This window comes from Molothrus aeneus, chromosome 2, assembly GCF_037042795.1.
Source record: "Molothrus aeneus isolate 106 chromosome 2, BPBGC_Maene_1.0, whole genome shotgun sequence".
In the NCBI taxonomy this organism is placed as follows: domain Eukaryota; kingdom Metazoa; phylum Chordata; class Aves; order Passeriformes; family Icteridae; genus Molothrus; species Molothrus aeneus.
This window is the reverse complement of record NC_089647.1, coordinates 78,055,103-78,080,223: the sequence shown is the minus strand read 5'-3', so window position 1 is coordinate 78,080,223 and position 25,121 is coordinate 78,055,103. Positions and strand designations below refer to the sequence as shown.

At 37.7% G+C, this 25,121-nt stretch overlaps 1 protein-coding gene across 1 annotated transcript in view; it reads right to left on the bottom strand.

The window, feature by feature from the left end:
• The window catches only part of PCCA (propionyl-CoA carboxylase subunit alpha), a 273,855-nt gene that overhangs the window by 113,930 nt on the left and 134,804 nt on the right, over positions 1 to 25,121 (bottom strand). Inside the window, exons 17-18 of the mRNA XM_066545147.1 lie at positions 24,068 to 24,178; positions 15,154 to 15,256 (exon numbers count right to left, since the gene is read on the bottom strand). Coding sequence (XP_066401244.1) covers positions 15,154 to 15,256; positions 24,068 to 24,178 — 214 coding nt within the window. The remainder of the gene's footprint in view (positions 1 to 15,153; positions 15,257 to 24,067; positions 24,179 to 25,121) is intronic.

Sequence of the window (25,121 nt, the reverse complement as noted above, 5' to 3'; positions counted from 1 at the left end):
TAATCCAATTTTACTTCTACATATAAGACTACTTCCCATGCTCTCTTTTTTGAAACATCCAGGCAAACTTCATGCTAGGTTTGCTGTACTCATCTCAGTGGTGAAACCTGCCTACTAATCTTGAGCTCAATTACCACTAATAGCTGTAAACCTGAATCAAAACACATTTAGTGCTTTAATCTGTCATCCCTTCTGTCAAAATGTCAGTTATTCACCCCTTTTTGTAACAGAAGTTCTGGAGAGTGTGATAACTCAGAGGTAACAGGACAATATGCAGGGGCTGTGAGACTATCAGTGCTCACAGGAGGCACCTCAGATCAGGAGTTCTGAAAGCAAATTATCCCAACCACCTGCACTTAGATTGCTCTGGATCACACTGCAGAATGGTCTTGGGATGTGCAAAGCAGTCCCTTTCTGATGAAGAAAGGTAGAAACCAGATTCCAGGACTGCATCCAGCACACTCCAGTCACAAATGGGCATTGAGTTCACAAGACTAGACTAAATCTAATCAAAAGTCATATACATACAGTGAGAGTCTGAGCTCCTCATCATGAACAAGATGGTACACTTGCACTGGTACACTCTCTAATGACAGCTAGATTAGTTTTTGAAGAATCACTTATTCTCATGAAGAGATTTTCATCTTAATGATTATTTCTGCAATTGCATTGCCTCAAAATGCTAACTAAGTTCAGTACTTAGTCTAGCTATTAAGGGAAAAAAAAAACAAACAAAAAACCCTCTGACATTTAAATTCAAGCTCAACCCCTCTTATTTAGTTGCCCCAGAAAAAGTTATGTTAAGAAGTGTTTAATACCTACCAGCTTCTGCCAGCTGAAAGCAAAGAAAATACTGTGAAGTGCAGCATATTTGAAAAACTGTTCTACAGTCATGGAGGAGAAAATGCATATTTTAGAATCAAAGTTTAAAATTCCATTTTGAAAAAGTCATGGCCTGAGTTGCCTCTATCTTTTTAGATATATCTTCTCGAACAGATTGCCATTTCCCCAACTATCACTAATTTACAAACTTAATGCAAAAAAAAACCAAATTAACCTCTTTCTTATTCAGAGATACACATCTGACCCACAGGCACTAACAACAAACTGAAATACAGTGTTTCCTTAAACAACAAAGTTTTTAAAACCCACTATAGTGAAACTTTTCAGTACCTGCTGAACTTACTAAAGGAGGCACACTATCAGGAGTGAGAGACAGTTACTACAGCCAAGGGAAAAGGAAAGACATCAGAATAAAGCCACCTCTGAGGAAATTTGGCAACAGCACAGAGAGCAAGAACACTGGCCTTCTTTAAGGCCCACAAGGAACACAATGTGCAAACTAAGGAAAAATTTTAAATTTTTCTAGCTAACAAAAATAAAACTCCCAACCTGTCTTAGACCAAACTGAAAACACCTTTTTAGAGAATACCGCCTCCAAAAATATTTTGACTTTTTTGTTAAGAGCTGTGTATTGAATGCTGTCTTTCCTGTGGTTTACAGTTTCATTTAGGTCTCACCCTTTTGATCTGCCAGTCCCCTTGGAACTAACCAGATTGTATTGCCAGAAGTATGGAATTTCTGCCACACTCTGTAGGACTCATGATTTCACCTGGTCTCTCTAAAGCCTATCAGATATGCAATGTCCCAAAGGTCATTATTTAAAATAGAATTACCTCCTCTTTTTTTGTGCATCATGGAAAACACAATGCTTGCCAGATTTCAGTAGAGTTCCAGAGTATTGTAACAGCTCAGCCATCACACAGATTATCACCTCCCGCAAACTCCTTGCAGCAGAACCAAGAGTCCATCCAAGAGCTTAACCATCTCATGCCAATGAAATCAGTTTTGGAATACAGCTGTACTGACCATATTTTTCTGTTGTGCTTTCTCCTCTATAAGAGACTTAATTCAGGCAATACACAGAATTCACATTCAGGACAGCCCACAGTCCTGCAAAAGGATGATCAGATTTTCCTTGCTAGCCATCCTACACACCATGGTATAAGAAACAGAAGCTGGCCAAGAGCTGGGATTCATTTGGAACTCTTTTTTTCTAGACAGTGCCTGGCTTTTCAAACTATGTGCACAAGAACTAGTGCTGGGTGACAACTCAGGTATCAACCATGTATCTACCAAACCACAGGTAAATGTGATTACAGCAATTGGCTGGAAGTATTCAAGCCAGTTTCCAATAGGCAATGTCACAGCTACTTCCCCCCCCCCCCCCCCCCCCCACCCCAGATGTAAGAAATGTGGCATATTTCACAGATTCTAAAGCTTTGTTCTCTGTTTCTTCTGCACTAGACTCCAATGAAACAGATTAATGCCACTAATTCTGTTCAGTTAAAAAAAAAAAAACCATAGCAGATGAGAAAACCCCCAAAAGTTCATTAAAAATTATATTAGATAAAATAAAACATGCCTATCTCCAACAAGCACTCATATGTCATGTCTAGACAATTAGAGCCCATAGCAGAGCTCAGTGACTCTCATTACCTTGCACACATCACCCCTACACTTCCAGCTTACATCCGGCACTCACACCACCGAGCTTTCAGCACCTCATATTAACCATCCTTTCCCTTCTTAACTAATGCAAAGAGAAAGGTACCTCTCACAATGAGTTACACCTGAAATTGGCTCAACTAACTTTAGGTAATGCTCAGCTATATTTTTTACATTACTTAGGCACTACAACTCTCAGCCACAGAAACACAGGCATCTAATAATTTAAGAGTGATACATATTCAAAAGATGATAAATATCTATTGCCCTCTATGTGTTTTCATCCTTTTAATAAGATATCTGCCATTGTTCGAATTATGGTCTCACAAGTAAATAGAAGAAAGACAATAAGAAAAAAAAGTGCATGGACTTCCAATTTTGCTCAAGTTATGTACATCAGACCTGAATGAAGGAATTTGAGAATTATTAAACTAGGGTTGAATGTGAAGGACAAAAAATTTGTAACAGCTAGTGCCTCATTCTCATTACTAATATAAAAAATTTTGCCCACTAAGCTTTCTCCTGATTAAGGTCAGAATTAGAGAAGCCAGGCTGTGTAGGTGGGATGAACTTTATTTTAGCATAATCATGATCAATATAGGATGGGGACATAAAAATGGCTGTACTGACTGGCCTAAATATCCATCTAGTCTAATATTCAATAATAAACAGTAGAAAGTTAAATAAGAGCTAAGAAGAATATAAGAATATAGCTACATTTCTACAATGTACTTAACTGAAAGTTCCATCTCCTTTCTTTCCTTTTTGCCCAGACAATTAGCACTAACCAGTGCAGTTCAGTAATTAACTAGGCAAAGAATAAATGTCCTAAATACATAAATAACATAATATATTAAAATGTACTATATAAGTACATTTCAAAAGGCTGTGGAAAAAACTATTTTCTTTAAACATTACCTTTTACACATCCAATTACTATCTAATGAATATAGTTACACATAGATGATACTGTAACTCTTTCTATTGACCCAATATATATATGTTTTTCTGTGAATGCTTCTATTCTATAAACAAGCACAAATAAACGAAGTGTATGTGATCAAAAGGACATTAAAAAGAATATTAGGATTTTTCTGACTCAAAAAGACAGACTCATTTTGAACAGAAATGCTAAAATGTGAAGTAAAGCTGCAGTACAAACATGAGGAAGATCCAAAATATTTTTGAAATACACTTTCAGCTGTAGTGCATGGCAGCTGAAAGGATACCTAAAGGAGATGTTCAGAACTGGTTCTCACAACTTTGCCTTCAGCCCCAATCCTTCCTGTGCACTCACCTGCTGAGGGAATCTATACACAAAATCCATGTTCTCTCTCAGCCCAAAGTTTCCTTGTTTATACCCAATATAATTTTTCTAAAATGCAAATTACTGCAGCCCCTCAGGACCTTCCTAGGGGAGACAAACTAGCCTTGTGTGCTGATTTTGGCTAGGGTAGACGTAATTCTCTTCATAGTTGGTGGCTGGGGTTAAATCACAAACGTCATTATCTCTGAAGAGTTATGCTCCACCCTGAGCCTATTTACTCAAAAGGGTTCACTTAAATACAAGGGTTAAGTCTTGGGAAGAGGCAGCCTGTAGTAGAGGCAGACAAGCAATATCCGAGATCAAAGAACAGAAAAAAAGCATAGTGAATAGAGGAATAAGGAGGACTTAATATTAGTAAAGCATCTTTAAATGATTGTGATTTGAGGATACAAGTAGCAAGAATAAAGGCTTTGCTGCAGGAGAGGGAGCAGGGCAGGCAACAAAGAATTTAAAGAAAAGTGCTCTCAACTAGCTCAAGGAAACAAACGGGGTAAAGTTGTCTACCAACATCAACAGCCAGGTGAGGACCTGCTTTAAATTTCAGTGTCTGGTAGAAAAATGGGCAGCAGGGCCTGGAGAAAGTCATTACTGTGTCACCAAGGTATGTCACCATATCTGCCACCATCATGCCAGAGAGAGGAGATTCAGAAACACATATCAGAACACACAGGGATAAAAGACAAAAGCTTAAAGCCTAGGAACCCAGATTTTTTTAGAAGTATTTTTTTAAAAACTGGAATTAATGTGCAAATAATTTATTTGTATCATCTCACTACTAACTGCAGAAAGACTAATTTTATTAAGCACCACAGAGAGACAGGATAAAGACCTGTCATCTCCTTTCTAAGTCCATGGGTAAACATCCCTGGTTTCAAAAGAACGAGGTCCTGTGCTGTTCTTTCCTGCCCAGCCTTTCTCACACTACAGGCTTTGAAGATATATGTTAAAGGGAAGCCACAGCCAAAACAAACTCCAAGCACCACATCTAATTACACAGAAAAGAATGGTCTGTGAAAGATGTTAAAGAATCGTCCATAATCATAAAAGAAAAAGTAATCTGAGCAATCTCAACATAGATCCAGGGAAAAATATCCAGGTCTTTGAATACTTATGAAGAAACAACAGAAATCAATATTAAGTATTTTTTACTTAAGGTACCATCTATCCCAAGTATCCCATTGAAAATACAATGGCATATCCATGCAGCTTTCCTTTTAAGATTCACAATACCTCCCAGTTACAAAACCAGAAATATACAGCTACTATGCAGGTAGTAGATCACTGATTTTGAGTTTGCAAATATCAGGGATGATATTCAATTCCAAGACAGCACATAGCAGTATTATTAGCAATGCTACCTATCAAATTATTCTCCCGCCAGAATTATACAAAACTGCATTGTGACAAACCAGCAAATAGGCCTGTAGGTCTTACATACAAAGAAATGAAAAATATTCCTTTCTTTTAGCATCCCTTGGTAATGCACATACCAAGAATATCTTAAAACGAAGGAGATCTCCAAGACTTCTGAGACAAAGGTAGGGCTTATTTTTCTCCTCAAGAAAATGTCTCTTCAGTCTTTTTATTTAAACACACACACTAAAATTATACAGAAGAGACCCAAGTCTCTGAAAGATGAAAAGAAAGAAGTCTTAGCTCAATCTTGTATGTTTACACTTTTAGTCCTACCCTTAAACAAGACTGAATTGAGCATAACCGCACTGAAGGTTTAGCTTCTACACTGGCATATCAAATTTCAAGTCAACAGCTCTTTTATTTAAAATATGTTAGATAAAAAGGTAATATACTCTCTGTAAAGAGTTCCCTGGTGGTTAGAAGAACCAATAAATTAACTGTTACCATATGCTTGGCTCCTTTTGGCAAAATTCAGTAACAAAACACTGCCAAACCTCTTTAGGCGAGCAATAACATTTGGTAGCTTATAGCACAACTTGGGAAAATAGAAAACTGGGCAGAAAGCTTGGAAAATAATAGAAGAAACTTCATTTCTATCCTTCTATAGTTAGCTACATGCTGTTGGAAGAAAAATTCTAACAAAGTCAACTTTATGGGTCTGATCTATGGCAAACAGTTGTCTTCTCAAAAAACACACACTGGCTAGTACAGTAATCAATTATTCCATATTTGGCTTTTTTAAACAACAATAGATATGTATGACCTATTTTGAAAACAGGAAGGTTTGCAAAATTAGTATTCTGAAGTGTTAACATGCATATTATCAGTGCTTTCATTATGGGTTTATTTCATTATAAATGAGAAAGTTTGGGCTTATTTGCAATGCAATGTTCTTACATTTTACTTATCCTAAAATTAAATACTTCCTATCTCTTCCTCCTATATCTTTTATACCTATGTAATTGAGACTAAATTGTGAGAGATAAAAAGCCTTTAACACTACACCTCTAATTATAGTTATATACTGGGTATTTTCAGGACATGTATTACAGACATTTTTTAAATACCAACAAGAAAAAAGTGAGGGCAAATCTGGCTGGTCCTATTCCTTTACCAAAACAGGCAGGACTTGCTCTGTAGCATCAGTTATAAGTAATCAATATTTTTTCAAATATGAAAATGTCAATTTTTATTTTATTTTTGTAATCATCTATGATAACACAAATTCATTATTATTCTTATTTACAATAAAATGGTTATAGCCTGTTCTGCATGCCATGATGGTTGGCATGTAGAGGAAAAACAGATACTTGAAAATCCCATATTTCTTTAATCAACTGCATCATCCCAATAAATTCTAATTTTGATGTACAAAAAATACTTGTAATTCAGCTTACAGTTCCACACACATCTGGCAAGCAGTGTCAAGTAGGCTGACATGTATAGGCCAGACATTTCACTTCTTAAAGTCATGTTATTGCATGGTTAATCCTATATTTGCATTAATTTGATACAAGCACTTCCAGGTAAAAATAATCCTAAAGTATAGGTCTAAAGATTATAATAATAAGCCTCTGGAAGGTTTTACCAGAGGAAAAGTATTTTTTACCATTCTATGGATGTTTGCCTCATTCAGCCATTTGGGATTTTATTAATAATCTTCTCGTTACTGTATTCATCTTCCAATTTCTTATTTTTTATTTTAAGTAAGACAATGTCTGTGAAGACTTGACACTGAAAGCAGAGACTTCATTACCCTGCAAAATATATCCATATTTTAAAGTATTTAAGAGGGTTAAACAAAATGCAAACATTTAATGCAACATTAAGCATGTGAAATAAAAACTTGATTGCCTAAAGCAAGCATGCTATGCTGTTACCCTGGTGACAGGTTAAAAAAGGATTGTGAGCTGAATGGCTGTATGATATGAAATTAAAATGTTTCACATTGAACAATCCAAAATGAATTGGGAAAGGTTAAAGCAGAGGAGAGAGAAATCAATTCTCCAATGGCAATGGTGAATGGAAGTGAAGTCTGAATAGGATTTGCCAGTGGGGTGCAACAGCTGCCAAATATCCTGCAGCCAAAGAATTACAATAATACTGATGAAGTGTGCAAGAGCTTTTGGAATCATTGCAGGGAACAGAGAAATACTCCTACAATAATGAGGCCATTCTGTGTCCCATCCCACTTTTGCAGTTGAATCAAAGGGAAAAGAAACGGTTGAAAATTGTAATACTGAACAACAAAGGTATAAATGAATTACCTATCCCTTCAATCAGTATCTTGTATTTAACTACAGCCTCTGTGAACATGAATGAAGTAAGCATGCTAAAGAATGGACAAATCAAGACACATACATGTACAAGTATGCAGACAATATTGAATGAGAGACTTGTTTCCCATATATTTTGTTGACAACATTTCTACAGCAACAGCACCAAGAATAAGCTGTACACTACACAAACAAACAGCAGGACACAACCAGTGCCTCAAGGAACTACACAAGGTCAGGTGCTGATGGTCATGCTTATCTTTAATAATCCTCGAAAAGAAATATCAGCAAAACTTCTCATGCGAATGCAATTACAGATGTATTTACTGAGCTTAGAAACCCCAGAGGTCAAGAAAAATGTTGCCCTTCCATAAAATTATCCTAGACAAGTTCATTTCTGCCCTTGGAAACTCCAAGTAAAACACAGAGGAAGACAAAAACATATCCTAAAAATACCTGTGAAATGACCAGGGAGCACATGGCAATTAGCACACACCTTGTCAGTTTTACGGTTTCATGCATACACATTTTACACACAGACAAATATTAAAGAACAGGTTTAGGAGGTGTAAACCTGCATGAGAGGAAATAATCGTTGGGCTTATAGAGGAGATCAAAGTAAATTAAATAGAGAGAGGTCTTGTAAAGAGAGATCTTGCAGAAGAGGTCATAAGCAAAGCACAGATGAGAAAAGGGCCAGATTAACAACTAAAAAAGGGACAGGAATTTGGCAGCACAATAGAAAACATTCACATGTCTATATTATGCAAATTCAAGTTTCAGCATTAAGTGAACAGTAGCTACAGAAGCTATAAAGCTCGTACAGCAGATGCTGTTTTCCCAGAAGACATGGTGAAAATAAAAAATAAACATAGGGACTTAGCCAGGTCCATTTACTTTAGTGAAAGCCTTTCCCACCAGCAATCACCTCAGCAAGATATGGGGATCTTCCCAAGAGACGTTCACTGAGATTCCAACTTTAAGTAATTATTATCTTCATAATGATTTCATAATGCTTAGCAACTCTAAAGATTGAGCAAGTGTGGATTTCTAAGTGCCCAGAACACATTTTTCCCTATAAATGACAGGGATGACAAGCTATGGAAACTTCCCATGACAGACTGCTCTATTCCTGGAATAGATGTTTAGGAATCATATGGAACATATGGCTGTGCTTTCAAACAACTATAGAAATACCTTATATTACCTGTGTTTTTAATCTGATTGCATTAATTAAAGAAAAAAATACCATATATACACTCTGTAGAATAAATGCTACCTTAACATCCCATTCCAACTTTTATATTTTCCATTGAAGTTCATTCCCAACTGGCAAAAAATGCATGTTTCATTTATTTGCAGCTACTTTTTTGTTTCTAGCACATATAATCCTCTTTCTGTGATAAACAACTGAACAACTGAGAAGGGTAAATAATAACAGATTTAAAGACATCTAGAATATTATATAGGGCATCTGGTTTTGTAGTTATTAAGCAAGATTACAAAAAAAACCCCAAAACAGTAATGACTCACAAGAGGTCAAAAGAACAACATTAGATAACAGCTAGAGAGACAAGAGGGTTACCACAACCAGAAAAGCTCATTATAAACAAGGATTTCACAAGAGGAGAACAAGGCCTTAGTACCTTGCGAGTCTGTGGCAAAAGAGAAGACCACACAGTGAATAATGGTGTGGAGCTGCAGTAGTTACACAAACATACCAAAGACTTTCAAAGGCGTAAGAGTAAATCATGGGAAGAATGCTCAACTTGTTGAGCAGGGGACCAGAACAGCAAGGATAAGGCAGTGCTGTTTTCATGAGCTAAGGATGACTGCATAACTCCAAAGTGAGGGAATGAAGAAATCCACAAGTAGGCTGGACTTGATCAACCATACCAATGCAAACAAAGCAGTTTATCTCCATATAGAGGGTATCTGTAGGATAGAGGAGTACTCATGTTTAGCTGCACTTCCAATAACTTGCAAGTTCGTATTAATTCTACAGTTCTAGGGAAGAAATAAAAAATTCAATTGACATAATACAATTGATACAGTTCAGCAGTGCCTGTGCTGAAATTAAGAACTCTTTCTCTTTCCAAGAGGCTGGTTCAGATGACTCCAGTGAATTTTCCTGACATCATCTTCCTTCTTTTTAAAATTAATGTAACATAACCTTATTTTGTGCTGCTCCAGCAGTGCAGGAGAGCCAGAAAGCTTTGCTATTGGGCAGCTGATCATCCTTCCATATGGGGAAGCCCTAGGCTGGCAAAGAGCTGGCTCTGTCCCAGACTCCAGCAGGGTAATAGGTGTAGTCTCTGTGAGAGCAAGGATGCCTGAGAGGTGTGGGACTCTAATGCTCTCTGAGCCATTCCCTCTCTGCCCTATAATCAAGGAATGGCAAGGCAGACATCAAAACAGCTGTACTGAATCAACCCAGACAGGAACATAGAATAATTCATTAAACATAAAGCTAAATAAAATCAATTCTGTTCTTGCAGCTCACCAGCCATTTTACCTTCACTGCACCAGACACCTGGATTTCAGAATTTTAAAACAAAAATTTAGCCCAGCTATTTCAGAACTTGACAGAAGCTTGTTTGTATTTTAACTTTTACTATACACTTTCCTTCCCGGGAAAATATTATTTTATGCTTAGAAAGCATAATCCATTTTAGGTCTCAAAATACTTCATACATGTTGATAAACAGATATTTACAAAAACCTCAATAGGGCAGCAAAGTATTAAGGCCACTTTGTCTTTTTATAAACTCCAAATTCAACTGACTTCTCTAAGGTCCCACAAGAACAGTTTAAGAATCCCAATCCAGTCTTCTAAATTAAACACACAAGCAAGAAAAATCTTTAGTGTTTTTTTTTCCCTTGCTAGCAATTTAGAACATTTTCCAATGTGTTACCATCTCTATGTGTGCAGCATCAGGTAATATGGGCATGCAGCCTCACTGGTTTTTTTCCAAGTCATAAATGATGAAAGGGTAAAACCCATAGAAAAATTAGGAAAATACACTTAGCAGCCAACACAAGCAACACATAGGAAGTGCTGCAGGCAATTGGGTTTAGAAGTATAAACATCACATTAGTAGACCCATGAGATAGCATGATGTAGCCACACCTGGAGAGACACTCTCCTATTCCCCTCCCAACCCACTAATGAAAACAAGTCTGAAGCCAAAATGTGAAGATTCAACTGTACAACATCATTTCTGGTCTCAAAGGCAAACTACATCAAACAGATATAAAATAAGCTGGATTCACTTCAGCCAAAATATGTTTCCACTTGAAACAAGATCAAGTTCTGTCCAGAAGACCTTGGGGTTTTACTAGATGCTGTAAATCTGTTCAGCAGCTGTGGGTGGCACCAGTTTCACAATAAAGTGGACTATGGAGTAAGTAGGAAAAGTCCTAGGTAAAATAACTAAAAGCTGAACAATGAAACAATCATTAATCATCCATGGCTCCTTCCTGTAGGAAATATGTGCCCCTATTATCTGGATATCACAGTGAAATATTCACATTAGTATGTGGTTCACAAAATACCAAACACTTTCATTAGCAAATCATCTTTCAAAAAACACCCCAACCAAGAAGAATCCTAAAAAACCAAACCGTCCCACATCAAATTTTTCCCAAGAAAATGGGAAAAATTAAATACAAAAATAAAAAATAGTTAAAACTAAAAAAAAAAAAAAAAGCACACACAGAAAATGCTCTAAATACTTGATTGCATCACAAAAGTAAATGCTTATATTCCTTTAACTCTGAGCTTGTATGGATCTCCAAGAGCTGTTCTAGTTAAAGCATGGCAAGTTAGTTCTAGGAGCTGTTGATGAGGCCTGGGGCACTATATAACAGTACAGATAGTGGAAACTCACCTGTGGCTGCTCCAGCCAAACCATAACACCATTTATTTGGGCACAGGAAAGGCAAACCAGCCATGGGCTTGTGACCTGCACTAACCTCAACATCAGCCAACCTACTGCAATGAAGACTGCCACTACACAGGTCAGGTTGGCTGAAACTAGGTGAGGGAAGTTGGGTGCCAAAGCTGGCTGGTTATCAGAATATGCTTCAGCAAGAACCTTACAGCTGATTATTCAATCACTCAGGGGACTGCAAAATACATATTTTCCAGTCACGTGAGAAAATATCATCAGTTATAGAGAAATCCTCCTCACGAGGCTGCTACTAGTCTGACCTGTGCTAAAGAGCTAAGGCCACAGGTGGCCTGTGGCACAGAGGCCTGTGGTAAAGAGCTAAGGCCTCTGGCTCTCTTTTATGAGCTCACATCTTCCTCCTTGCTACACATTCCCACTCTTGTAGCTCTTCCAGAATAATTTCCTTTGTCAGAAGTAACCTGCTTCTGACAGAATGATCTGAAGTAAACAATTATTAAATAGTTTCTATGCTAACATAGGTTATTTTTGCAGAACCAGATTGGAATGCAATTACACACAAAATCACACCTGCATACCTGGGGAGGAGAAGAAAAGACAGAGAGCAGAGGAGCAGCCTGCAACAAGATTCCTTAATCTGGCTCAGCTGCACTTCATCTGATTACAGTCCTGGTAACCCTGACAGTGAAAGCTGCAGCTTCTGTGAAGAGCTCCAAGCATGGTACTTTCTGTCTATCTGACCAGAATAACAATCCTCATCATGGGCTGAATAAATCACAGGGGAAAAAGGGAACATAAAATACCCCGCAGTTGTGATATATATATGCTATATAAATATGGCTCCCAAAAGGGAAAAGAAAATAAATTAAAAGCAAAGATAAGCATATAACTCAAGTTTGGCAGAAAACTGTCTGTTTGACAGCTGTGACAAGTTTAAAAGAAATAATGTATGATTTCAAAATACTACTCTTCAGTAGTTTTTTGCACAAGACTTGCTCAGTTGTTTTCAGTGCAGATGAAAAAAAATGCTGTCAACATAAACAGTGCCAGATAGCTGAAATTCTGTAGGTGATGATCAATATATCAATGTACTTATCCAAAGCATTAGGAGAACATTAAGGATCAGCCTTGGAGCATGCAGTCTGTCTAGTCTGCTCACATCCTTCAACACAGATCTAAAACTCACACAGACTCCAAATGCCCAATTCTGCCATAGTGAACATTGCACCCAAGATCACAACTGGCCTTGTGGATTTGTTGTAGCACAGGTTCCTACTCTGAACTTTTTGTTTACTAGTATTTTTCAAACAGAGTGCAGTCTTATGAATAAAGATGTGCTTTTTCTCTGGCCACAACCCTGCTCATTAAAAAATACCCATGATAAGGAGCACCTTCAAAAATAAGTGAGATGCAGTTTGGTTAAGTTAAGGATGTGGTGAAGAATCCTTGATGGGACTATAGTAACTCATATGCTCCACAGTGCTCAGTTCCCTCTAGAGGGAGTCCACTAACTGCTCTAAGGAATGGAGAATACAATGTCCAAGACACTGCACAATTCTCCGACCTCATTCTGCCTTTGCTTCTTTCCTTTTTCCTTAGAACAAGCTGTGTGATTCTGGGGAAAGGATATCATTATCAGGTTTGGTTTCTTCAGAAGTTACTCACCAGTAAGCATTTTTGCATTAGCTCATCCTTACTTGGCCTCAAACAGGCAGCTTTGCTATCATTAAAGCAAGTAGATCTAACAGTATGCATGTATTGAAACCATGACACATTCAATAAGAACCACACTCAGCCATCACTTGGAGAAAATTCTAAGGCTTGACTTCTGAAGGACTCGTAAGTACATGCCATCATGGCAAGATAAAATGATTCTTCTGTACTGAAAAGGTTTCTTAGCTTCACCATTTAAAATCTGAAAAATCTTACCTTAATCTAGTTTTACAGATGTGTGGTTTTTTTCATGTGACCAGACTCCCATGGTGGAAGGATACCTGTAACTGAGTTTAGCTAGCACTCCAAAAATGACAAAACTTTTTTTTCAAAGCTGGAGTGCATTTGTTTCCCTAACACAGCAGAGAAAGATATGGATGACCATGTCTGATTGCTCATTGCCATACTTCATCTATATCTCTGTTATCTCAGTTAAAATAGTCTTATGTGTCTTTTCTATTAGGATACACAGACACCTGGTACTAAAAACAGTACTTGCAAAAGAAACAAAACATTAAAAGATTGTTCAAAAATTGGATTCCTTTCTTTTCTTTTTAGCTAGTTAGAGCATTTTACAGGGAAGAGAAAAAGAAATCACAAATCAAGGCAGAGAATGCAATAGCAGTTTGATCATCACTGCTTAAATTAACAATTCCTATCCTTATTCTAAGTACAAAGTAATCCATCACTTCTCTGTAGCAGTACCAGACTACTTAACTTCCTATGCTGGCCAGTAAAAAACTAGAATCAAGGCCCCTCCTCATTTTCCCCGACTCATCTTTTTTTTAGGTGAGAGTGGCCTTTGAGTGTCTGTTCTTCTCCTTATGCCATTCACTATGGAGGATATAACTTGTGGAAGGAAATAAAAAGGTGCTTTACTTTCCCCTATAGATGCATAAGGCAAGCAATGACCCAGCCTGCATATGCTATACATTACAAAGCTGTTATGCTTGCCCTAAGTGTCTCTTTCTTTTTCTTTAATACCATATGGTACTAATTATCTTTGTGGGTACAAATAAAAATAAAGACTTCTTGAAACCACATTTGATTTATTCCTGACCACTGAAAAATCAGTAATAGAATACACTGTCAAACCACTGGCATGGAACGTGAATAATGTCTACCCTGCACTATGACTTCCCTCACATACAAACCTACATGCAACTACATTACAAAACATGAGGCAAGAAGAGTTAGGCTGAAGTCAGTATACCCTGTGTACAATCATTGCTAACACCAACCACACAAACAAGCTTCACAAATTCAGTTAATTTTAACAGAAAGTCTCAAGGCACTGACAGGGATGGGCCAGAAGACAAGGAAAGCTAGACATCCTAGAGGAAAAAAGCATACTGTTCAAAAAAGCCAAAGAAGTGAATTAGCATTCTGGCATGGGTACTGCAATAGCTGAACAATTAACAGTACTGCCTAGGTTACTGGCAGCTACAATTCAAAAAAATGGAGGAGTGGGGGAATATAAGCACCAAAAACCCATACTTAAAGCAAGGTGTTGACTCTTCCATCAATCACCTTCCACCTTTACAGTCTGAAAGTGCTTTCAGAATTAAGACTCTAAACTATTAAGGTTCTTCATCAAGGTAGCAAATTACTCACAAATCTACAATATTTTAAAGCCCTGTAGCTGAATATTCATATTATGCCAAAGTGCTTAGATTGCTTCAAATGGGCACATGGGAAATTTGTGATGCTCAATTTGTGGTTAGTTACTAATGCAGCAACATTTTGCATTAATGAAACTCCTGATGTGCATTAATTAATGTACTGGCTTGTAACACATTTTTGTGCCTATTAGTTTGCTAATACTTAGAATAAAAATAATCATGTATGACTTGTGCGAGTAGGGAAATGTAAGCCACAGCTCATTTGAATTTAGAAAAAACAGACCATATTAAGAAACCACGCAGTTTCTCACCAGCTATTCTTGAGAAGATGCCATTAATGAAACGCATCAGCACATCTAAGTTCTCAGAAATGAACTTACCTTGGAGTCCCTAAAAATCGCTGTGATCTCAGTTGTTCAGCCACATACAAAGATGCTGCTGTTGCCAGTAGTTGTCTTCTCTCAAGATCTGTCAACTTGTGTCCTAGTTTTCAGAAAGAAGTTTAAAAAAAAATTAGATACCACAGACCAACACAGATGCAAAAAGTAACAACTACCAGTAAAGACACTGCTCAGTCCTCACACGTGAAAGCTACATTTTTTTCCCTCTAAATTAGGATGAGGCACAGCATAGCAGACGCTCTGAGTTTCAGAGTTTAAATTGCATGTTTTCATACAAATCAGCCCAACTGCTAACACTGGTATCTCTGTTAAAAACAATTTGACAACTGAAAGAAAAGAAACTGAATGATGCTGCAGCATCTTGTTTTCATTACTGAAATGTCACTGGTTGACATATTGTGCCTCATGCTGGTAAGGAATCCATCTGTACATTAGAACTTACTCAAAATATAGAACACTCTCAGTACTTTATCTGAGGCAAAGGCTACAGATCTTTCAAACAAAAGGGACAACAAAACAGTATAAACCCAAAAATAAATGGGGATAAGGCTACTCCTCAGCCCTGGGTCATTTAGTGTTATTTGTGTAATCATTAGTTCACAACTAATGGAGTCAAAAGTGATGTTTGACACTTTAGAAGCAGAAAGTGGCTCAAAGCAGTCTATAATCTGAAGGCAGGCAACCTAACAAATGTTTGCTAAAAAAGATACAACCGGTGTGACAGGAAGCAGGTTTTCTTCCACTCTGGTCATGTTCCAGAAAGTGATGGTTAATCAGAGATTCAATTGTCCATTCCAGAGGCTAAAAAGAGCACAGTAACAGAACTCTGCCCTCCCCACCTTTAGGTCAGAAATCACACAACACAGATTTGCTATGAAAAGATGGCAAATAGGTGGCCAAGAATAAGGCGAGATTCCAGAGCAGGGCCACCAAGATGAGTAGAGAAATGGAGCACCTCTCCTATGAGGAATGGCTAAGAGAACTGGGACTGTTCAGCCTGGAAAAGGGAAAGCTTCAGGGTGACCTAACTGCAGCTTCCAGTACCTGAAAGGTGCCTGCCAGAAAGATGGAGAGAGAATATTTACAAGAGCACGTAGTTAAAGGACAAGGGGAAATAAACTGAAAGAGTTTAGATTAGTCTAGGAAGAAATCCTTTACTGCAAGGGTGGTGAAGCACTGGAACAGGTTGTCCAGGCATGAATGCCCCATCCCTGGAAGTCCTATGGCCAAGATGGATGGAGCACTAAGCAATCTGGTTTAGTGGAAGGTATCCCTGCCCATGGCAGGGAGTTGGAATCAGGTGATTTTTAAGGTCCCTTGAAACCCAATCCACCCTATAAGTCTGTGAGAGAGAACAAAAAGACAAAGTACTTCGTCTAGAAGGCAGGAAGTTAAAATTGATTTAAAACAGGGTAAGAACTGCAAAGAGGAATTGTCATGAAGAAAAGAGGCCAACTTTATCCACGAGAAAGATTTTGCACAAGTGAAAGCAAGAGTATTTCACAAGGAAAAAGAGGAGGATTGCAAAATAAAGTTAAAGGCTGAGCACTGAAAGACTTTGCTGAACTCAGTTACAACACAACTCTCAAAAAGCGCTTTATCACTTTTGAGTGCTTAATGCACTCAAAAAGTGCATTATCATAGTGTACATATCACAGCAAATGCCATCATCCAGAAAAAGTACAGATTTCACATGAAAGGATGGGGGAAGAGCTTCAGAAGGCTCTATCTCCCAGAGGAACTCTGCCCAGGGAGACACATCTGCTTCCAGTACTGCAGCAGACAAACAGTTACACGGATCCTTTCTATACCTCCACCCTCCCATGGCCTCCGTGTTATGTAATGTAAATTCTCATTCCCCAGTACTGGTTACTAGCCAGTGACAATTTCTATCAGCAGAATAAAATAAGACTAATGAGATCCTGAAGCAAATCCAGAATGGAGACTGCTGTAAAGGACTGGAGCAGACTCTACAGCAACAAAGCCACAATTTCAAAACAGGATGTCTTCTGCACAGAACCCATCATTCCACTGGGCATATTAAACAGGATTAGGTAAAGAGGCTAGAGTCCACCTCAGAAATGCAATCATGCCACAGTGATGGGAATACATTCAATAAAGTCCAGCTAACAGTACAAAGAAGTTGTCACAGGCCAAAAAATGTAAATTTAAAAATAACAAAACTCAGAAAATCTGCATCAATCTCTTTTTAATTTAGTCCCCATTAGAATATTCTGGCTGAATATTACTGCAAGTTCTTTTGCTCAGTGTTTATTTTTTTATCTGCCTTGAAATGGAAACTGTTTTCACTTCAACAAACACATGCAGAAATCCAAATGCTGAAAGGTTTAGAACCTGGCTTCAGAAACAAACTTGATCTTTCCTTTGCCAGTTACTAGGAAAACTGATTGCAAGGCAAAATTCAAAAAGCACTGAACTTTTGTACTATTTGTACATACACACACACACATATATGTGTATAAATATAAGCCTTATGTAATTATACAATGCAAGAACATCAATTATCTGGATCTGAAATGTGCCAATTTTCCCATTGCTTACACACAGTGAAGAAACTCTAAGATCATTTTTTCAAAACACTGAATCTAAAACTCATTATTTGTTTACATGCCCCAGCTAAAGGCACATCAGGAATCTGCCCTAAAGCCTTTGCCTTTCAGTCCCCCTGCCCAACACTCATGACTAGACCATGTGACCAAAACTGCACATCTCTACCTGCTCCAACACACACTGTTAAAACCAACTTAAATAAAGGAACAAGGTAAAACTAAAAAGATCCCATTTCAAAGGTTTTATTGCATGACCTCTGTCTTAGATGAAGTAACTGCTTTTGAGCTTGCTGTGCCACAAAAACTATTTTCTTCCTGTATCTTCAGTAAAAATCAAACTCCAAACAGCAAACAAAGGTCAATAAGTTGAAACAGGTTAACAACTGATCAAGAGTCCCACTCGCTTCATTACTGCCAACATAAAAAATATATTTATTCCTTTGTCACTATTGACAGCAGTTGTGTCACACGTGTGGCAAGCAGAAAACCAGTTATGACTGTAGTATCCAATGTAGGATTTCTGGGAGATAATAGAAACTGTTGACAGGAACATAGCAAAATTAGGTTTTGGTGTCTGGCAATAAACATACAAGCCTACCGCAGAATGTCCTTAGCATAACTTTGGAGGCATACCTCAGAAGTTTGATTAAAGGCTGCTTCCTAAGGATGGCAATTTACTTTTATTAGGCAGGACAGACTGCTGTCAATACTGCCTTAGTTCTCTGAACTCCAGTCCCATTCCCCTTACTGTCTGCTTTTGCTCTGCTGCTAGCTCAGCCGAATTCTAAACAGTTTTGAAGTCAAGTTTCCAATTACATTACCATATTTGGAAATACACAAATGTTCCAGATAGTAATACCTTTGTTTCCCATCAAGTATTATTCCCCTTCAGAAGCTACTCCTCAGGATTTCAGTGGGGTGTCTTGAGGAATAAGTTAATATTCACCATCAATAAAGACATAACACGGTCCTTCACGTTCACCATCCAAACTGGAGAGCAACAAAGCTACCTCTGGAGCAGTTGTCCAAGTGCTTCCTTGAAAGAGAGTGAAATGAGTAAGCAGCAAAGGTCCCCCAACTTCCAACACAGGAAGTTACACCATTGCTCTTCCCTGCTCTCATCCCTGCAGACTCCTGGCTTACACAGAAATTTCACCTCCACAATGAAACCTGGAACTGGCAGCTCCCACCTCTCTGTTTAACCTGGGCTAAATTTCTGATTATCAGCTGAATTAGATAAAGCAAATGCAAAAGAGGAAGAATTATTATAAAATTAAGTCACAATTAAAGGGGTGGGAGCAGTGTTGTTCATATTATTTAAAACTAGACTGCACACATCTATTACTACCAAATGGCAGAACCCTGGTCGGAAGGAAGAGAAGAAAAAAAGCATTTCTCTCTCATTTCCCTGATGTTATGATTGCTTAAATCAATATTATCTCAGTATCCCCCAAGCTGAGTCAAAAAGGTTCATGCAATTACTTTACATAACCAACTTCAAATTAAATTACATAAAGGTCATTTTTCCCATAACAGTCTCATTTGCATTTTGTTCTAGAAACGTGTTTCCTACTATCAATTACAGGGAAAAAAACAAAACAAAACAAACAAGCCCTAGTTATGTGCCCCAGTAAGTTACTTAATACTTGAAGAGTGACTGTTTTCTGATAGGGAAGAATAAAAAGTAAAAGCATAATGGGAAAGATTAAAAGTGCAATGCATAATTCAGATCAACACCAATGTAGGCAGTGTTTATAACATTCCTAGGTTCTATCTCAAGTTTTTCCTGGTGGATTTTGAAGTTAACCATTAGAGACGGCACCTGTACCAAGTAGGCTGAGGCAGAAAACAAAGTTGAATGTTATAAATATTAGATTCCAATGCAGAGAAAATTAATGGAATCAGCAGCAAGCATCGCCCATATTCTAATAGTGACAGACAGGGGAAGCTGCATTCCCCACACTACTAATAGCAAAAGCCTCCTGACTTAAATTTAAAAGTCATATCTGCAGTCCCAATTCATCTAAAAAGCACTTTCACTCAGAAGCATGGAATGACTGAGACTGAAGGGACCTTGAAAGGCCCTTCGATTATGCAGCATGTCCCCTCCCCATGAAGCAATCCCAACATCAAATTCAGAATAGGTTGCTCAGAGGTTTATGCAGTGACACCTTTAAAATCCCCAGTCTATGACCCCTGACTCTTGCAGTGCAACTCATTGAAGAGCCTGGATTCATATGCTTGGGAAATCACCCCAAGGTCCTAGATGGCTGTCCTTAGGTCCACCCTAAGCTTTCTTGCTTCCAGCTGGTTCTCCCAGCTTCTTCCTACAGGTCATCTGTTCCAACCCCAACACCACCCTTGTAGCTCTTCACTAGACTTGCTCATGTTTATTGCCATCTTTCTTACATGCATCAGGGGGTTAAAACTGGACACAGTATTCCAGAGATGGTTTAGTAAGTGCTGAGCAGAGTAATCATTTTGTCCAACCCATATAATTATGATAAACACGACATATCTAAAAGCCTTCACCTCATACACAGTCTCTGAAGCCAATGTGCCATTTCAGAACAGAAGTGTTTCCTCTTTGTTCTTTCTGTATTAGAAATATAATGAATTTCTGTTCTCTCTCTCCATTCAGATGAGGTAAACATGCTAGAAGAGGGAAAGTAAATTATTCCTTTTCTTTTTTTTTCTCATATATTTTGGGATGACTTCTGTGACAATGTCTTGGAAAATGCCCCATCTTTCATTGGCACAGGATGTGTCTCACAAAGAGAGTGACTGATTTCAGACATCCTTTAATAACCAGAAAGAGTGGAACATCAAGAATAAGATCTCAATATTTAAATTAAAAACTAAGAAAATATAAACTGTGAAACAGACTGAACTGCAATGACCTATCCCATGAACGGGGTCTAACCTAAAGATCTTTTAACTTATCTTTTGTCCAAGACTCTTCTTGGATCTTTGTGAAAACAGAGATACACTGTCTGTGCCTATAAAATAGGGATAACACACAGTAAATTTCCTTCTCATCAGGCAGACTAGAAAATACAGAGGCTTCCCAGGTTGTTTGGAAGCTGTAGAAGAAGAGAGCATCTCACATTTTTATTCTGTAAGCAAAGTGCTTGGAGGCCACTCTAAGACAGGTGCCACCTACCCTATCTTCACTGTTCCTGCACCCACCCTCAGATCCACACACCTCCCAAAATATGCATGGGTGCTCAGAGCAACAACCCACTCCAGCTCACCTACTGCCAGCCAGCATTCCAGCCAGCCATCCCTCACATGGACAAAAAAAGGCATGACAGGAACTGCTTTCCCACTCTAATCATACTCTCAGCACAAAGTTACTTTCAGCACAGCTAGAATTTTAAAATCGCTTGCAATAAACAAATTACTTCTGGTAGTGAATGTTTACTTAAAGATGGGAAGAAAGAGTTAAACTCTTAATTATGAAAATTACTAAACATGCCCATTCTACATGTAATTTGAAGAGAGCATCACATAGGTTAATGGAAAAGTAACCGAGATACATCCAATAATTACTTTTTTCTTAACTTAGAGTAAAGGTCTTCTAATAAAGGATTATAACGGAACTCATAAAAATGAGACTGGAAAACAAAGAATCTCTTATCTTAAGACTCAATATTCATACTTGAAGAAAAATGCACATATAAAATGGGCCAGTACTTCATGCAGTCACCAGAGAGAACACAGCTGAGATTTAGTACTTATCATCAGTGTAGATCACTACAACTGTAATGGCAACTGTGCAGGTTACAAAAGAAACACAATGGATTGTGCTTGAGCATGAATATAACACACATCTCTATTCAAATGTTTCTATTTCTTAAGTTTTTTAAGTTTAAAACACTTCTGGTATGGATTCCTACTGTTAACAGCAGCACATATTTTTACATATTTCCAGATCTGTGTTGGCTATACATTGCTCTAATTTTTCAGACTGTCACAGCTCTTTTTTACAGCTATTCATTTTCTATAAACAATAGTAAGATATATGAAGCTACTTAATTTTCAAATTCTTCTAGCAAAGTTTACCCTGGGTATTTATATTAAAAAGTTAGTTTAAGTGATTAAAGAAATTACATATAAATTAGTTTTTGTCTTTGCTCCTCTTGTTGAGCTTCTACCTGTCATCTACCCACCATCCTTGCTTGCCTTCAGCTGTTCCCATTTGAGTCACTGGATTTGTAGAAATATTTTTTAATGGGTACTTAAAAAACTGTCCTCAAATTCAAGTCATCAATTTTTTTTTTTAAGAATGAAGGATTTGATCCAGTGCAGACTACATCATTAAAAGGGCTCTCAGTTTCTTTGGTGAGCTTTTAATCACTATTCACAAGTAACTATTCTTGAACTGAAGTTCAATGCCATAATATGCTTCTTTATCTATAATTAAGAAGGCTAATATATGCTTGTGTTTGATACGTGGAAGGAGATGAGCAAGACTTTTCATATAGCAGGAAAAAAGTCTAGGAATTTCAAATGTGCCAATCATTAGTTTCTATTATGAAGCATCACAATATCTGTTCTTGTCTCTTCTGGTCTCCAGAGCAAAAGCCTATCTTTAAGAATCTGTTAATACAATACTGCTATTTGATTTATGTTTTTATTGTTCCTAGTTACATGCCAGGGGAGGCAGCCTTCTCACAGTATGGCACTGGGACTCTTAACATCTTGCTTCCTTGCCTTTTTCTTCCATTCCCCTCTCCCCATTCCCAGTCTGCCACTCACTTTGCACATCTGCTGAAGTTCACCAGATTCCTTCATGAGCTAAGTCAGCACAGGAATTTACAAAAAAACTACTCCAACAAAAGCAGCAACAGTAAAAAAATTCAGGTTTCATTGTGGTTGAGAGATCTGGATCTACTCAGGAAAATGACTGAATAGTCCCAGAAACACCAGAGAGGCAAGACATGAGATTCTGTATTCAAGTGTCAGGGAAGGGAGAGAGACCAGCTACAGCAGCACCAAGCCTTCAAGAGCAGATGAGCAGAGTACACTGGAATCTCTGCTGGGTCAAAGCCAGCTGAGTTACCCAAAGATTAGCTAGGTACCCCCTAGCAAAAACAACAAAGGAACTTTACAGCTCAAAGCACGGCAAGCACGCTGCCACTCAAGGTGGCTAACACCTGTTCCTGTGGTCTCAGTCAGGAGCCAGGAACAAGCAGGATGCATCAATCCCACATGCAGGACTGTATCACACACAGACTTGTCAATTACATCACGATATCAAGTAGTTCTGGTGTAAAGAATAGTCATCCACACACTCACACACTGAGTCCTGAGGTAAGAAAAATCTGTTCTGCTCCTTAATGAGACTAGAATTTGGCAATGTGCCAGTCATGTCCAGTGACTGCCAATCTGGCACTGCTGCCTCCAAAGTGAGATGAGGATTCTGCCACGTTGGATTAATGATGAATGAGGGAAAAGGAATCTCCACAGGATTCATAAAGGACCCATGAATGATGAACTATAAATACTGTCTCGTTTTTTAATAAGAAAGATGTTCTGCCTGGTAAATGCCAGCTGAAGTGAGAGACCTGTATGGAAGAACTGAGTCTCTGACCACACAGGTCAAGAAAGCACCTACAGCAGATTGGCTAACAGAGAAGCCAACCTTTTAAAACCTGATCCTTGTGAAAGGATCTATTGGTTGTCTTATATTTTTCCAGCAACGATTGGTAAACATTTTTGAAATTGAGTAGTTTGAGATGCTGTAAAGAAATAATTGCATTTGTGTTTATGTTAACCTAGTGTATGAGTTAACAATTTCAAAATGATGCCCCTTACTGTGTGCAATGTATATTAAGACCAGGGTACTGAAATACTCCAATAAAATGCCAGATCGTCCAGAGAAGGCTACAGAGAAAACAAAGGGTGTCAAAAGGCAATTCGAAAGGTGATACACCAACTTAAAAGAAGCAACAGTGCTGAGTGAAAACTTATCCAGCTATAGTTAATAGTAGAAGTCCTGTGTGTAATGAAGCATGATAGCATAGCAGAATTGAATTGATGTTTATGTTACATATTTCATATGACCTATGTTTTTTTTCTTGATGTTGGGTGTATTTAATTTACTATTTTAACACTAGAAGTACGTATTTTGCCTTCTTGAAAATAAAAAAGTTAACTATTTCAACTTTATGCATTATTTAACAACTCTAATTGTGTGTATGCACAGATCTATTTGAAGAAAAAGTAAAGACTGGGGAGCATGTCAGTCTAAAAATATAAAGGAGCAATAATCAAAATAACCCTACTTAAGAAAAGAAATATTTCCAAATGGAACAAACCTTTAAAACCATCAGGATAGACTTCAGGAAGGAATTTAGTGCTGATGTCTCCTTGAACAAACCGTGGATGGACGATCACTTCTCGCAGTAAAGAAATATTGTGAGCCACACCTGAAAACAAAAAAAACCAAAACAAAACAAAAACAAAAAAAAAAACCAAATCAATACAAAATCAGGTAATATTAATCACAAATTACAGTAGGAAAGGACTTCTAAAAATATGAACTCCTATATTTCTGGAATAAATACTTGTTCACAATTTAGATACCATAGTACTGACATAACCAATGCAGATTTACCAGTTGCTTCACTCCTGCTTCAAAACCCTTTTAAACACCCAGTTTAATAAAGTAAACCATCTAAATTGTCACCTCATCAAGCCTAATTCAAACACCTAGTTGAGTTAAGGACAGGAAGCACAACCAAGACACTTTTGGTTCTGTTGTAGAAGATGCAGGCAAGACCAGAGCTATCTCCTTGAAATAACAAACTAGTCATGACAGTAAATATTAGCTGAATTCCACTGAACCCTGAATGGAAAATATGCACCATGTTACACCCCAATCACAGTAATGAAATGCACTAAAAACTTCAACCACTTAGCATATCATTTTACAACATTTTTATAATTTGTAATGCATAATAGACTCCTGTGTAACTTACAAAAAAAAATTTATTGCTTCCTCCACATGTACTTTTGTCCAACCTTGCCTGGTCAATTCTTTTATTGACTACCCTTGTTCCCCTTTGTCACCACTCTGTGACTCTGTTAGGCATATAGTCAACAAAAATTATTTATTTAATTTTAAAATTACTTATCACAGAAGTTTTAGAGACACCCTTAACCTTCAATTTCTTTGAACATTATGCAACTTCATATTTTCTGCATTTCTTCATGTCTTTCTCATTCCACTTCTCAGCTTGTCTCCTCCATCTCCTAAATTATTCTATTTTTAATTTAATAACTTCTGTGTAACTAAATTAGTGACTTAATTCTAAACTGCACTTTGCCAGAAGTACTTGCAGTTTAGCACTGAATATGATGGTCACTAAA